The sequence below is a fragment of the Crocodylus siamensis genome, chromosome 3, assembly GCF_052110815.1.
Source record: "Crocodylus siamensis isolate JL-2025a chromosome 3, ASM5211081v1, whole genome shotgun sequence".
Lineage (NCBI taxonomy): Eukaryota > Metazoa > Chordata > Crocodylia > Crocodylidae > Crocodylus > Crocodylus siamensis.
The window spans coordinates 98,976,944-98,993,015 of record NC_143397.1 but is presented as its reverse complement, the minus strand read 5'-3'; the positions used below and the strand labels follow the sequence as shown (position 1 = coordinate 98,993,015).

At 47.7% G+C, this 16,072-nt stretch overlaps 1 protein-coding gene across 1 annotated transcript; it reads right to left on the bottom strand.

The window, feature by feature from the left end:
• Window positions 1-1,051: 1,051 nt before the first annotated feature.
• On the bottom strand, window positions 1,052-9,807 carry GNG10 (G protein subunit gamma 10). The gene is made up of 3 exons (XM_090038852.1): window positions 9,512-9,807; window positions 5,423-5,554; window positions 1,052-1,989 (listed from the first exon to the last, which is right to left on the bottom strand). Exons 1-2 carry the CDS (start codon window positions 9,590-9,592, stop codon window positions 5,429-5,431), a joined length of 207 nt encoding a protein of 68 aa, XP_089894978.1. The 5' UTR covers window positions 9,593-9,807; the 3' UTR covers window positions 1,052-1,989; window positions 5,423-5,428.
• Between the last annotated feature and the right edge of the window lie 6,265 nt (window positions 9,808-16,072).

Sequence of the window (16,072 nt, the reverse complement as noted above, 5' to 3'; positions counted from 1 at the left end):
GTGGCCGCAGCACAAACTGCCTGAAATCAGAGCCTGGCCCGCTGGAGTCACACTCCAGCTGCCACCCAGGCTCCCTGCTGCCAGATCGCCACTGCCACATCCCCGGGAGGCCCCCAGAACCCCAGGTAGGACTGCTGGCCCCAGCCTCCCTTACTTTACCCAGGGCAACATGCCACACACCAAAGGACGTGTGCACGGGCGTTATCTGGGGACAAGTAGCAATGGCACATATTGTGCCACTGCTGTTCGTCCCCGGGGAAACGCACGTGCCTGTATGTCTGGATCTGGCCCTAGATGGCAAGATAATTCACTTGTTTAGTTTTTGGTTGTTTTCTTGGAAACCCTTAACAATTGGCTCTATTTCCCCCCATATGCATAAAACACCTTCCTCTGGACCCCACACTGCGTCTTTTCTGAGTTGTCACTTTGCAGCTAGCACTCCTCAATCCAGCACAAGGGTGACTACTGGATGAAAATTACTTCTGTGTATACTGTTTTATGGCTCTTACACATGACACTTGAGGACTGGCAAATGTCCTAGCTCCCCCATGACCCCATCCATTGATGTTGTGGCCCCATTTGGGGTCACAACCTACAGTTTGGCAACTGCTGAGTTAGACACTCCCAGCCCATAAAAAAGCTTTTTATAGAAGCTTACTTCCTTATTAAAACAGGTAAGAACATACAAAACACCGTACTAGGTCAGACCACAGGTCCATTCAAGCCCAGTATCCTGTCTCCTAGCAAAGTCAGTGCCAAGGGGAAGAATATTTAAACAGCATATCAAAGCTGATCTGTCCCGTCCCTAGTCCCCTAAAACTTCTGAAAGAGTCCTAGGAAGTCCTCATTTTGAAGGTGCACCTCTGTCAAATTTACCACCTATCTAATATGAATTTGTCCAATTCCCTTTTGAACCTGGCTGAATTACCAGCATTTTCTAGACTCTGGGAGTGACCTGCATTTCCCTAAAAGTCAAATAATCTTCTAATTCTACATAGTCTTTTGATTTCCAGGTTTATCCGTGTTCACACAATAAAAGAAAATTCAAATGTGAGTAGGGAAAGGATTTTATTTTCAAACTTCTAAAAGATTAATACAAATGATGGAGAGTAAACAAAATCAAAAACCATTACAAAAAGTTAGCAGTGTCCTTGTAAACGTGTTCTGTATAAAACCAAAGGCACACACCCCATAATACTCTTGTAGACATTTAATAACTTGGGTGTATTTCAAGCCTCTTGTACATCTAGATGTGAGCAATTTTTTGCAATCCCTTTTAGTGTTCTGTGAATTTTGCTTGGTCACATTTTAAACATTTTTAAAAATTCAGACAAGTCAGTATCTTTATACAAACAAATCAGGAACAGGAAATCAACATTTCTGAGGTTCTGTAGTGAACATAATAAAATCACGTTGTACAGAGATTATTTGATGAGTGTAAGTCACATATGACTTAAAGGCAAATGAAGAGGAGCCTGACTTATATTCTGTCTTAAAAATAAAAATAATAAAAATATTTCCATTTGGAAACATCCTCTTACTGAAATTGTTCTGTCCTGTATTTTAACATGTATTTTACAGATGCCTTGGTTTAGAACATGTATATATAGAGTTTGGGGTGGGAGGAAGATGTAATTTAAGTGTGTAAAAAAGTCTTAGTCCAAGCACAACCATTACAAAGAATAAAAAAGTGAAGTTATTTGGTAGAATTAATGTTTTTCCTTTCTAAAATGTAAACACCTCATAATTAAATAAACATGTTCTGTTAGCATAGTGTACTAGCAATGGTAACTCAATTATGAAAAGAAAGTTTGTTACAAAATACTTTACAAATACTAGCAAAAGATCTAGTGAACTACTGATACACTAGAACAAACTGATAAATATCTAGATTGCTTTGGCCACACAGAAGTAAGGGCAGAGTGTTTTCTTGAGAAGGAAAGGCAGTTATCCATTCCATGCTTGAAGAGCACTCTCTGATGACCTTCCCTACAAAAGGGGAAAAAACAAACAAACAAAATGCTTTATTAAAGGCTTCTTCCCCTGGAGAGAATAAATTCTTGTAACAAGCTGTAGCACAGAAAATTGCACCCTGGATTAATTTGTATTGATACATCCTAGTGTTGAAGGCTGGCTTCCCTGAATGCTTAGTATTCATCCCCGCCACTTATCAGAACATAACAGAAATCCTATTTAGGTAGGCATCTACTAGCAAGAAAAAACAAATACCCAATATCCAGTTACCTCGTCTTGGAATGACTACAATAGATGAAACCACCAAACTCTTATTTTTCAACTAGGAGAAAATACATCCTGACAAATAGATACAATCGCATCCTTTACTTCAAAACTCCCACTCAGGTAACACATGTACCTAAGTAAAAAGACTGCTTCAAAATAAGCAGCAAGATGCATCAGCTGAAGCATCATAACTGCTGGAACTTTTTTTTTACTAGAATTAAAGAACTACTCTAAGTCATTGTAAGTGAAAGGAGAGAGAAAAAAAGGTTTCTATTTTTTCAGTATGTACATTCAACGAATTTTATATAATCAACTGCATTCTTTTCCCAGTTTCCAGCTTGTGGATCTTTCAGACAGCAACAGAGAGGGGGAAAAACGGGAAAAAAAAATCAATGTAAAAACAACAGCATGTGTCAAGGAACTTCCCCTGTCTTCAGACTAACTAGTTATCAAGAAGACAGTGTCCTTGAGCAAAGAACAAATAAGGGAGTGTTGTTGTTCTTCCTGTCCTATTCATCATTCACTTTCCATGTGAAAGGCTATTGCTTATTTAGCACTTTGAACTAACCAGAAAGGTCATTTCTCAAAAGCACAGCCAACTCATATTTAGTACCCATAAGAAACACAAGATTAGATCAGAGCTAGGACTTGATTCTGAAGAAAATTACTCATACATACTCTTGCTTCCTCCATGTGGTCCCACAAGATATCAACCTGTCTACAGATGGAAGCAAGCATGAGAATCAGAATAACTTTGGGTGGATTAGACTCTAAAGACTTGTCTACAGTGGACTTTTTAAAGTTTCCCACTGTTGTTACCACTAATGCAGGAAACTGTAATATAGACAGAGCTTCAAGGGCTGCTGGAAAATGTAATCACTGTGGTGAAGCCTGCCCTCAGCAAAATTAGCTTACAGCAGTGTTCCTCAACCCATGGGTCACAAGAATATATGAAAGGGTTGTGACCAAAAATGAATCAACAAACTTTAAAAATGGATTCTTCTTTAAGAAGCCTTGGGAAGCCATGGCTTTTCCCTTGCAAGCCGGCAGAGTTCCAGCCTACAAGGAGTTGCTTGGGCCCTCCCCTGCCCTACATACCAGCAGGTGACGCTGGGGTCAGGGGGAGAGTGGGTTGGGAGTGAGGGGCACTGGGTGGGGACTGGCTATCAATGCTTACAAATGGGTCCCGGTACAAAAAAGGTTGAGAACCACGGGTTTAGAGGATGGTTTCCAGTCTATACTAGTATGTTACAGCTTCTGCCACTTGTGGAGCTGCACCCTCTGTAGAAAAAGGGAGCTTCTGACAGAGAAAACCTGTAGACCAAACCCTAACAAGCAATAACATGCCATGTAAGATTCTTCCCTCCAGGTATGTTCAGTCATTGAAGTCAGCGGAAATACAGCAAATCTGTGTGCCCAGCAGCATGTAGCCTATTTTGGAAAGTCGGTTAAGTTGAGAAACTACTGCAGGATGGTGGTTAATTTGGTTAGCTGCTGGGTCAGTCCCCAAGGCTAGGGATAGACATTCAAAAAGCCTGAGCCTGAATGGATTCAATCTTTGCAGCTTAGTCTAACCTGGCTGGCTAAATCAGTCTGTAACCCAGACAGACATCCCAGAAATGCAGGCATATGCCTACAGTGGCTCAGGCTAGAAGCAGGGAGTGCTAGAGTAGCCCTCCTGTCCCTCGAACAGCACTAAGCTGAGCGGGGTGTGGCCAGGCTCCAGCAGGATGCTCTGATTAGCCCATCAGGGAATTGATAACAGTGTTTATCACCCCTAACTCAGTGTTTATCACCCAATTAAAAAAACAACAAAGGGACATTACCAGCTACCTGTTGATTCAGCACTGACCATAGTCAGCATGTGGTCTGCTAGCTAATACACAGACACCTCCTCAGCAAGGCAGAGGGGAGGAAGGAATTCCTGCTTAGCACAGAGTGGTGTTGGTGAGGGGGGAGCAGCCTGCAGTCCCTGCTGGAGCTGCAGCCAGGGAGCAGGGAGGAGGGGCTAGCCATGCTGCGGAGCAGAGAGCCCTGCCCAGCCCAGAGAGCATGCTGGGATGCTGAGGGAGTCTGATTTATCTTAAATGGACATTGCATAAACCAGTTTAAGCCAAATCAGTTATGTCTGATTACTACGTTCAGCCAGGTTTATCTCAAACTGGTTTCAGACATTTTCAAATTGGTTTATGTGCACTGAACATCTGTTCTGTTACAGGTTTAAACCAGTTTCTGATCACTTAAACCAGTTCATGTGTAATTTTGGTCCATATCCCAAAGGTTGCAGATGGTTTGAAGAGTGCAAAGCAAAGAAAACAGAATGTTTGAAAACATTTGCAAGGTTAAAAATGACACTAAGTATGCTCAGTGTCTCACTTTAGTTCATCGGAAACTGGATATTCTGTTGCTGGTTTATTTTATCAGGCATGTAGAGATATTTACTTCTTGGTGTTTCAGTTTACTGTACAGCCATTCTTCCTCCAAGCTGCCTCCCTTCCCCCACATAAAAAGGAACCTGGCTTTATAAACAACATCCAAGGGAAGAAAGGAAATAGGGACTTCTGCAACACCTCCTAAAATTGTTTCCTAAACAACATTAATTCCTGAACCATTGGGAAACTAACATGGCAGGCACTTGGAGGCATGAGCACGGCTGAGGTGACCCACTGGTATCTGGTGTAAATAGAAAGCAGCGCTCTGCTCACAAGGGAAGACTGTTTCCTGCCCCTTCATAGGTCATACACAATAGTGAAATTGGAATTCTGAGTCCTTCTGAGCAGAAACAACCCACAGTGATGGTAGGAAGAACTAAAGAACAAATAAAGGCCATCTTGAAAGGGTGCAGTCAAAACCCCAGGGCCGGCTGCCTTTGATCTCCAAATGCTGCTTAGACTCCAAAATGCACAAAGCTATTAGCTGATGTGCAAAGAATCAGGCACCCATAGGGGGAAAAAAATAGCCACAGATGCCAAACATGCTAATATGTAAAAGGACATAGGGCAGACATCTGGAAACAGCATTTCATTTCTAGAACCCAGAGGGACTAGAAGAACCTATCAAGAGAAAACAGCAGGCCTCCTGCTAGAGAGAAATTGCTGTGGGTGCGTGAGTGAGCAGAACAAACCCCGGTGGAAGTATATCACTTCTAGAGCCTGGGTTTCAATGTCTATAAATAGTGTACCTGACTTCAGAGTAAGGCACAGGATCGAGGCTCTCGGAAAGGGTTGCTCCCAGCCGGGACTCCAACAAGCAAGGCATCTTTGCAGGCATTCTGCATGCAGTACTGCTGAAGCTCTGCAGCTGCCTGAGAGACCTGTACAAAGAATAAAGAATTTAAGAAATACATCCATCCAGAAGGGAAACCAATGCATTTGCTCCTGTTTGCTGGATACTGCCTCTTAGAAACACTAACAGAACTGGGGGAGGGAGCACTGAGTTTGCTTCTGTAGCTAAAATACTGATTAAAATAACAGACTCAAGACTCACAAAGCCCTGATGATCCACACACCAGGGTTTACATTGATGAGTGTTTGAGTATGAGTCACAGTGCTAAAATGTAGCTTATAAACAATATTATACCACAAAATTAGTAGACAAGACTCATGGTAACAGCAAGGAGGCAGTAAGCTGATTGAAGCTGAATCTGGTCCTATATTAAATGTTAAAAATTTATCAAGGTTGGGGGCCTAGTGAGATTCCAAAATCCATATGCATCAAGACGAAGTAGCCCAATCTTCAAAGGTGTGGAGCAAGCCCTGGGAAGCAAGGCAGGAAAGAGTTTTAGGTATGTACAGTCTCTCCTGAGGGTGGCAAGCTGGATAGTATAGGCCTTGTCTATACATGGCTGCTTCTGTTGCCAGAATGCTTGGTAGGAACAGAAGGTAGGGAGGTGAGGGACAGCCATATGCACTGCACAAACCGAGGATACAAACAGCTGCACAGACGTGAGGGAACTGGTCAGGGTAGGACATCTGTTTGCCAAGACAACGTGATAAAAGGGAGAGTGGGGAACAGTAACTGGAATGTCTTATCACCTGAAGCTTCACCACAAGCCTTGCCATGCATGCCTGGAATACAGCTTTCCAAGCCTATGTAGCAGCCCAGCGTTCCCGGAGCAAGAAACTTGCTAGACTGCAGAAGGTGACCTAAGGGTCCAAGTCTTCTACGTCTATTCTTGTTTTCAATATAAAGTCTGTTTACAGAGTCCTACTGAGGCTAATGCTGGTCTTAGATCCAGCAGCATTCCCAAGCAAGGAGTGGCTTCCCTCTGCCCTCTGTGCAGATCTATCCAACACCACCCACCAAGCTCTGGCGTTCTTCAGAGCTCCTTGCCCTCCAAGAACCCTTCAACACCTCAGAGTTGCTGCAGAAAACCTTCCCCAAGACAGGTGGCTGAAGTGACACCATCAACAACCACATCTGCTTCTCTGCAGGAGATGACTCCCCAGCCTCTGAGCCTCTCTATGGAGTTACTGAGGAGTTCCTTACCCACCTTGAGCCCCTGTCCCAGGGGCAGTCCCAGTACTCCCCAGACCACAGTACAAGTCACTCCACTTTTGGCACCAGGCTCAACACGCGCAAGCCAGGCTCTTTCCACTCATTCCCCGAGTGATCAGTTAGTGTATAGGGACATTATGTGAACAGCAACAGACATCGCCTACTGATACGTTATATATGATGCTCACCACACCTCAGCAGCCCTCTTCTGCCATCTTTGCTGTTACTTGTCAAACTCTGGGGCCAGTCTATGAGCACACATGCCCTATTGCTACTCCAAACCATGCCTGAGGGAACAAGTGTATTTTTGATGTGCAACATCTGAGAAAGAGAGCAGTCTTTGTTCCATGATAGATCTGCCATGTTTACTACATGCACCCAGCAGCATTTCTTACAGTCTTACTCTACAGGCAGCACTCCTCTCCTTCAGTGCTATTCTACTGTTTCAAAAGGTGCAAGCTGCATGTGCCACTCCACTCCTGACACCCTGTGCATAGGTACCATTTTCATGATTATGCCTCTGGCTTCCTGAATGTCTTATTTCTTTTGCAGAAGATGGCAAAACTCTATTGTTAGGGGGCCCTTTGACCCTGTGTCCCTCAGTGCTGGGTGTATCACAGCATTACACTTCACAGATAAACTGATCTCAGAAGCAATTCAGTCCAAATCACAAGGACTAGCATGACAGAGAATCCACAAGGGACAACTGCAAAAATCAAAACCCCTGGAGCAGGAGTGCTCAATTCCCAGCCCACAGAGCCATGCTATCCGGCCCATGGGACCCCTAATGGGTCCCGAAATGTGGTGGTGAGGAAGCACTGGCCATTCATGCAGCTGCAGCACTCCACAATTTCAAGTGCAGGGATGGGCCCCGCAAAGACAAACTGGGTCCTGGTTGTGCCTGCCCTGCTGGGCCAGACTGAGCCCCACGCCCGTGAGCTGACCTGGCACCACTCATTGGGCTGATGGGGTTGAAGAGTGGGGCACCGCTGCCCTAGGGTCAGCCTGGCTATGGCCCTCTCAGAGGCTGCGGCACTTGGGATGTTGGGGGGGTCCTGAATACCTCTTATCCTTTTTTTGCTGTGCTGGGCGTCCCTACATTCCCGCTCCCAGACACTCGGATCACAGAAGCAGTTCAGTCTGAATCCCCATGACTAGCAAGTGAGAGAAATCAGGGTGGCAAGGGATGGACAGTTTCAAGGGAGCTGAGCTGCACAGGCACCCAACACTAACAAGGCGACCCTAGGAAAGAACAATGGTCACGGGCCATGACTTAGTTTCCCTACTTTCTTCTCAACTCTCTTCAGCTGGCCCAGGGACTCTTGTCAGAGGACCGGGTAGGAATGCAGACATCTGAACTTGAGCTATACAAAAACACTCCCCCACACAAAAGCACAGACATGGGAATCTGGAGCAGGTGGGAGTCCTGACATATGTTCTGCAATGGGTATTTCCCATGCTTCTGGGCTTTGCTAGTTGCTCCTTCCCTCTCTTGTACGTGTCAGGGTGTTTTTAAGCCTCCCTGAGGCACTGGGTGTTGGCTACAGCCAAGTCTGGAGACTCTGACTGGGGCTGTGCCAGGGGTAGCCAGTTATTTTGGGCGGATGGCCGCATACTGAGTTTTGGCAACCCATCAAGGGCCACATGACAGGCAGTCAGTCGGGGCAGATAAATATTAAGTTTCTAAATTTTTAGGGGGCCCAGGGGCCTGGTGGGCCGCATCTGGCCCCCAGGCTGCATTTTGTCCACCCCTGGGTTGTGCCAATGCTCCTGCTGGGACTGAAGCCAGAGGTACCTGGCTAGAGGGTCTTGCCCCTCCACTCAGGGTCAGACCAATCTCCAGCCTTGGGGTCAGGAAGGAACTGTACCCCATGGTCAGACTGGTATGGACTGGGGGGGCTTCCGCCTCCCTCAGGAGCCAGGGCAAGGCCCTCTACCTTCTGCAGAAGAGAAGACTGAGGGGGGTTGATGGCAGCCTTCAACTCCCTGGAGGGGTTACAAAGAAGATGGAGCTGGACTGTTCTCAGTGGTGGCAGATGACAGGACAAGGAGCAACCGTCTCAAGTTACAGTAAGGGAGGCTTAGGCTGGACACGGAAGAAGTTTCTCACTAGGGGGGCGGTAAAGTACTGGAACAGGTCACCCAGAGAGGCGGTGGGCTCTCCATCCTTGCAGGTTTTTAAGGCCTGGCTGGAATGATCCAGTTGGAGCTGGTCCTGCCTTGAGCAGGGGGGAGGTCCCTCCCAACCCCCTTTTCTGTGCTTCTATGGCCCGGGTCCGTCTTGCCGGGCTGTGACGGGAACAGGAGGCTGGCTGTGGCGGTCCCCCGGCCTGGCCCGGCGGGAGGGCACCAGGTCTGCCTTGCGCCGGGGCTGACAGGCACCTCAGGCAGAGGTTAGGGGGCGGGATGGGATGGCTGGGCCCGGGATGCCCCTGCCTCAGTGCGGGCGGGGGGGCCTGCCCGACGTCTCCTCACGCTGCCCGGGGACACCCAGGGCCCGGCGAGGCGAGGCGGGGGCGGCGGGAGAAGCTCGCCCGGGCTCGGCTCGGCTTGTCCTTCTCGGGGGAGGGAAGAAACCCCCCGAGCTGGCCGGAGGGCATGTGGCAGGCGGGGCGCAGGGGGTGGGGGTCCTGCCTCCCTCCCGCCGCCCCGCCGGGCCCGACCCACGTGGCGGCCCGGGGCGCGGCTTCTGCGGAGCTCGGGCCGAGCCGGGGGGACAAGACGGGTCCGGGCATGGGGGTGGCGGGGCCCGAGCAGGAGAAGAGCCGCCCACCTTGATGCGCTCCACCGCCGCCTCCAGCTTGAGCTGCTCCACCAGGCGCTGCATGTAGCCGAGGCTGGAGTTGGAAGACATGCTGCAGCCGCCCCGGACGCCTGGGCCCGGCGGCAGGAACTGAGCTCAGGCCGGGGCGGGCCGCAGCCGTCGCCCGCCCCTGCCACGGCCCCGGCCCCGCCTCTGCCGTCACCCCTGCGGGCCCTGCCGCTCCCGGCCTCCGGCCCCGCAGGCCGCCGGGCATCGCGCCCCCGCGCCGGGCCGGGGTTAAGGGCCCAAGGGGCAGCCCCGGCCACGTGCAGCCGCCAGCACTCAGCTGCCCCGCAAGGAAATGTCTGGCACCGAGGGGCCAAAAGCCAGAGGCCCCCCCCCGCTTCGTGCCTGGGTGCCATAAACAGGCAAGCCCCGCAAACAGGGGCGAGCTCTGTGAGCACACCCGTCCTATTGCCGCTCCAAACCCTGCCGGAGGGAGCATGTGTATCTTTGATGTGTGACCGCTGGGAAAGAGAGCAGGCTTTGTTCCATGCTAGACCCGTCTGCCATGTTTAGTACATGCACCCCAGCAGCCTTTCCTACAGTCTCTCTTCACAGGCGAGCAAGGGCTTACACTCCTCTCCTTCTGTGCTGCTCTATCTAACTGTGTTTCAAGTTGCATTGTGACACCCGGTGCATAGGTACCATTTTCATAACTAAGCCTTTGTCTTCCTGAATGTCTTATTTCTTGTGCAGAGGATGGCAAAACCCTACTGTTAAGGGGCCCTTTGACCCTGTGCCCCTCAGTGCTCAGCGCATCACAACATTACACTTCACAGATAAACTGATCACCAAATCACAAGAACTAGCATGAGGGAGAAGGCTGGCATGAGGCCGGCCAGGGGGGAAATAACCCCTCAGGATGGACCTCACAGACCCAGCAGGCCCTTGCTTTTATTCAGAAGGCGGTTGTCTTATGTAGAGTTTTGACAATGGTTTTGCATGGGATGGTTTGGATAGGGATGATCCTGCCTCCGGCAGGGGGTTGGACTCAATGGCCTCTGGAGGTCCCTTCCAGTCCAGGATCAGGTGCACAAGTGCCTCCCCTGAGAAAGGCAGGCAACGTTCTTTCAGCAGATGTGGTATCTTTTATTAGACCAACTGAGTAGTTGGAAAACAGTTTTTCCAACCACTCAGTTGATCTAATAAAAGATACCACATCTCAAAGATCCTTGCCTGCCTATGCCCTTAGACCAAAACGGCCATGACCAGAAACCCAGCATCCTTTAAGAAACTGCTTCAGCCTGTCTTCATTCATTGAGATCTTTGGAAAGATACCAAGGTCTGGGTAAAAGTCAGTTGTCTATGGATGTGAAATGTAGGTGACCTACCATTGTCATCTCAAGAGCATGGAGAAGTATCACCAGTGGTGCCTCCGGAAAATCCTCGGCATCAAATGAGAAGATTGCCACACAAACACCAGCATCCTTGAAGCCAATGTTACCAGCACTGAGTTGGTGATCCTCAAGCACCAACTTGGCCAGACCAGACATTGTGTATGGTTGCCCAGATTCCCAGAGCAAGCGCTCTGCTCCCAGCTTAGTAATGGCCAGAGATCTCACAACAGCTACAGGAAATACTACAAGGACACACTGAAGGCATAGCTCAAGAAAACAGATGCCAACATCAAAAACTGGGAGGAACTGGCTGTCAGCTGACTTCAGTGGCACCGTAACCTCAAAAAAGTAGCAGCCCATTTTGAGGTAAAGCATCTTGCCCTTGTAGTGGAGAAGAGAAAACAGAAGAAGGCAAAGGAGAGAGACCTGCAAAAAGACCTGCAACTTCTATGGGCAGATCTGTGGCTCAAGGATTGGACGCAAGTCACCTCAAGACCCATTAATGAGCTGTGATAGAGATTGTCCTTGAGTCGAGGGATTGCCAACATCACTGATGTGTCTTTGAAAGCTGTCAGCCCGAGTGTTGTTCACCAAGTGCCAACAGTGTTCATGGAGCTCTTAAATATAAAATCAGAGGAGAACAAGGGCTCGTGGCCACAAGGCTGTCTTTATGAGCTGATCAGAAGCTGCTTGAAGGTGATGGAGATCTTTCCCTTGCCTTCAAGGTGAATTGGATTGCACCCTTAAAATTGAACCATCTCAGGATTGGGTCCTGAATTTGCGAGTTCAATAGAACAGCTGTACTGTAGCCATTACAACCTGGCAGCAGGCAGGGTAGATATTAGGCCTGTGCGAATAGCAGCTATTCAATCCAGCTTTGGATCCGGCTGCTTTGAATGCCAGCAATCCGATCCAGAGCTCCAGACTGGGTTCCCACTTCAATCTGGGTGAAGCAGCTCCGAAGCTTCGGAGTTGCCTTGGAGATCCAGGTATAGGGTATAATGGGGAATCAATGAAATATCTATAACGTTGTTGGTTTTTTGTCTGATTTGGGTGAAACATGTAGGGATAGTAGCCTCTGCTGAGAGCATGAAGCCTGCCAAGTTTCAAGAAGATGGGTGCAGGGGTTCAAGGGGAACTGCACCCCAAATTCTTGAAAGCAAAACTCATGTCATGTGTATGTGTTACACCAGTGAGTTAAAAAACAACAAAGTTATAGATATTTCATTGAATACCCATTATACCCTATGGACAGATCTCTGAAGTGGCTCCAAAGCTTTCTGAAGTGGTTCGGAAGCTCCAAATCGCTTTGGGAAGCCTAACGGAGTCAGCGCTTCGATCCAGACAAGCTGCTTCGGATGCCGAAGTGTATGAAGCTTCTCTGGATCTGAAGCACAGTGTGAAGCCTTGCACAGACCTAGTAGATATGCACCTTACAGATGCACTAAATAAGATAGACAGAGATCACACAAGCTTTCGTGAACTTGGGTTCACTTAATCAGATATGACCAATTCAATTCTGTAGACAGCAATTGAACAGACATGTAAATATTTCCCCCCCCCACCGTTCAGCAATGACAGCTGAAAATCCTAGAGTAAGAAATGGCATTAAAAACCCTAGCAACACAGCCATAGTTAGTCACCTGTAAACTAACATAAAGTTTCTGCATGTACTGGTGTTTAAGCAAAGCAGAAGTTTGTATAAGGTATTCAAAAAAACTCTTCCAAGGGCAAATAGACCAAATATATGTGAAGAAAATCTAGCCCTGGAAGATAATGCAGTTCCAAGCTGCTATTTGCTTCAGCCCTGGATTTTGCAACCAACTTGAGATGGACAAGTTCCTGTTCTTTCACAACACCCATTGATATCAAGTGCAAGAAGCTGAGAGATCTGTACGCAGAATCAGGGCCTTGGATTATATTTCAGAGCAAGGACTGCATCCACAAAGCACCTAGCACAGTAACCAATCATCCCTGTAATTCTTAGGGTTTATATTCAACACAGCTCAGACTGTAATTTGAGTAGTGCCCCTGTGTTGGTTCCTGGCCACACATGAATACTTCTACCTCAAGTTCACTGGAGCTTTATGCCTAGTTTGCTTGCTAGTCAGAGGACATGGGCTGAAGGTCAAATATGGAGAAGACTCCATGTTTGCCCTACCCTAGCAGGCCAGTGGGGCTCCAGCTACTTAGTGAGGAATGAATGTTTTACAGCCTGCCCTTTCTGACTTAGGCAGGGCCAACTTGGGAGCAGGTAACTCGAATGTAGGTCATTTATACCATACTTACACTTATTCCAACTAATTTAAGTGCTTGTTGAAGTTGAGGAAAGATGCCCATGGACCAGAGAGTGGACAGGATCAGAGTCCAGCCCAGCATCTGTCAATCTTTTGTAATTATTTTCACTCACAGGTAACAGATTACTAACAGATTCCTTTTGTGTTATCGGCTGAGGCAGGGATGTTCCTTTTCAAAGTAGCAGATGTTGACCCTTTTTAAAGTGCAGTTTTCTATTTCAGTGGATGGATTTATCATCAAATGTACTTTGACAAAGATAACTCTAGCACTGTTGGTATCTGTTTCTATGGAGCAGCGATTCTCAGCCAAGGAACTACAGCAGCCTGGAATGCCTTGAAATCCTTTCCAGGATGCAATGCAACGTTAGCACTGAGGTGTGCAAACAAGATTCACAAGATAAACCCAGAGATTTCAAACAGGAATTCATAGTTTTAAAAACATTCTGACCTGTTGTGGTCTTTCTGAATCCTTTGCAACAAAAAACTGCTCTATTATTTTTCGGTACTCAAAAAATGAGTCAAAACTAGGAGCTGAAATTTTCCAAGGGGTGCCTCCAGTCAAATGAGGGGTGCCTTGAATCTAAAAAGGTTGAGAACTACTGTTATGGAGTCAAACTAATGACCTGGTTTGAATTTAAGGGCTTGATGCAACTCACATTTACTTTAATAGAAGCTGGTCATTTCCTTCTGTGCCCAGAAGCCATACCAATACTCCTCTATAAACAAAATCTTTCCCCCACCCCCATATTAAGAGATCCCCCTCCCCCCCATCAAACACACACTGGTATTTTGTGGACAAAATTATTTTCGAGCCTAGAAAATGCCAGTTCAAAATGCCAGTTATTCAATACAGAAAATAGAATTCAGGTGAGGAAAACTTACTGCAATGCAACAGAGCCTTGCAAATGTATGTGCTATTTCTAAAATTTCTCTCTGAGGTGTGACTCTGGGCAGTAGGGCCTCTAGAACCTGGCTGCTGCCCACCTCTGGATGACATCAAAGGGCTGTTAAGGCAGGAAAAAAAGGAAACCAGCAGTCAAGCCTTGAGAGTAGATCTTAACATAGGTGATTTGTTCCAGAATTACTACAGCTCCTGCCATCACTTCCCTCCTACTTTCTCTATAGCAATAAGGAAATGAGGGCTGTATTATTTTCTTCCTCTCCCCACCCCTCAGCTTTTTACATAAGTAAGGCATTAGCTCTAGTCTCAGGCAGAAGGCAGAGTGGATATGCACCCTATAGACTAACTAAACAAGATACATATATAGCATAAGCTTTTATGAATTGGAGCTCATTTCTTCAGGGGCTGTGAAAGGACAATACAACATTGACAAAGTGGAACGAGTGATTTGAATACAAAAGGTGAGAAGGGAAAAGAGGGCAGTGCTGGGAGAGGAAAACAAGCAAAGAATCCATAGGAACAAAAGCTCATCCAGGTAATGGGATAAGAATCCATAGTCTCTGTTTAAACCATACTTAACACAATCCAGCCTGCAGATGATTTCTTCCGCAAGGTGCATATCTAGCCTTTGTTCCTCCTGACTTAAGATTAATGCTGGTCACTACATCTCTCTACTGTTCCTGCCTCTATCCTCATCTTCACAGCAACCATACTTGCTTCTTAATAGTTTCTCTCCTCTGCAAGCTTGTCTATCTTTTGAGGAACATACCATCCCCTGCCCCCACAAAGTTATAGGCTCTCCTGAAGCTCTTCCTCATACCTTTATTACTTTATTACTGTTCAACAGTCCTGGTCCCCTCTAGGATAATGGGAGCCAGCAGAGCTTGCAGACCTGAATAACCTCCAAACAAGATTGGAGGTTTAAAACATTAGTTCAGCTATAACTGACTTATGCACATACCCATGCACACACTCTGAAGGTCACATCTGCAGTGACACTGTGCAACAGTGGCAAAGGTGAAGCATGTTCCTAGAAAGGCCTCTGAAGCTCATAAATGCAAATTGTAAATTGTTAATAGTTTAGCATCTGTAAAATAGTACTCTTTAGCATGGTCACACATCATATGAAGTATGTTTTTAAAAGGTAGCCTCTAAAGAATTTTAAACAAATAGTGATCTCTGATGGGCAAAGATAAAAGCTTTCAGAAGTTCTTCCTCTACATTGTTTTTATCTTTGAAATCTCAAGTCTCTTTTTGATGGCTGGAAAATATGCTGTCACAGCTACAGACATGAGCTGCAGCTGGACTCTGAGCTGGTAAGTAGGGGGTGGGGGATGGGGAGCTAAGGAAGGGGAGAGGGAACCATGGGGGGGACCCCTGCCAGCCCCCTCTCCCCACCCCCACACAGCTGCCCTGCACACCCTAGCTCCCAGCCCTTTAAAGAAAAGCCTCGGTGCTCACCAGGTACTGCCAGGTTGGGGGGGAGGGGAGATCCCTACTGCACCACGCTGCATGGGGAGCTCTGCATGAGCCCTCAGACCCCCCTTGCTCCCCAAGCCCTGCCATGGGTGCCCTGCCCAGGCCAGCTCTGGCCCTTTAAGGAAAAAAAACAGGGAAAAGCCCTGGGACTCACCGCTCCTACAGTGATCTGGGGGGGAGGGGCGGGCTTGTGCAGCACCCCCCATGTGGCATGGGGCAGCAGGGATTGCCCTCTGCCAGCAGGAGTAGTGAGTTTGGGGGTTTTCTCATTTTTTTTTTTCTTCTTTAAGGGCCAGAGCTGACCTGGGCGGGGCACCCATAGGGGGGCCTGGGGGAGCAAGGCGGGGTCGTGGGGGCTCATGCAGAGCCCCCCATGCAACATGGGGCAGTGAGGAATAGCGGGGATCACCCCCCCCCTCACACTCAGAAGCACCCAGTGAACCGGGGCTTTATTTTTCCCAGAGCCAGGAGCTGGGGCAGCCATTGCTGGGGTGGGAGAGCAGGCAGAAGATGG

What these genes read in the sequence shown, in the direction of transcription:
- GNG10 (XM_090038852.1), bottom strand. Translation starts at nt 9,592, where the DNA reads ATGTCTTCCAACTCCAGCCTCGGCTACATGCAGCGCCTGGTGGAGCAG. An exon ending in CGGCGGTGGAGCGCATCAAG is followed by an intron (nt 5,555 to 9,511) that starts GTGGGCGGCTCT and finishes TTCTTTGTACAG; the next exon opens with GTCTCTCAGGCAGCTGCAGA.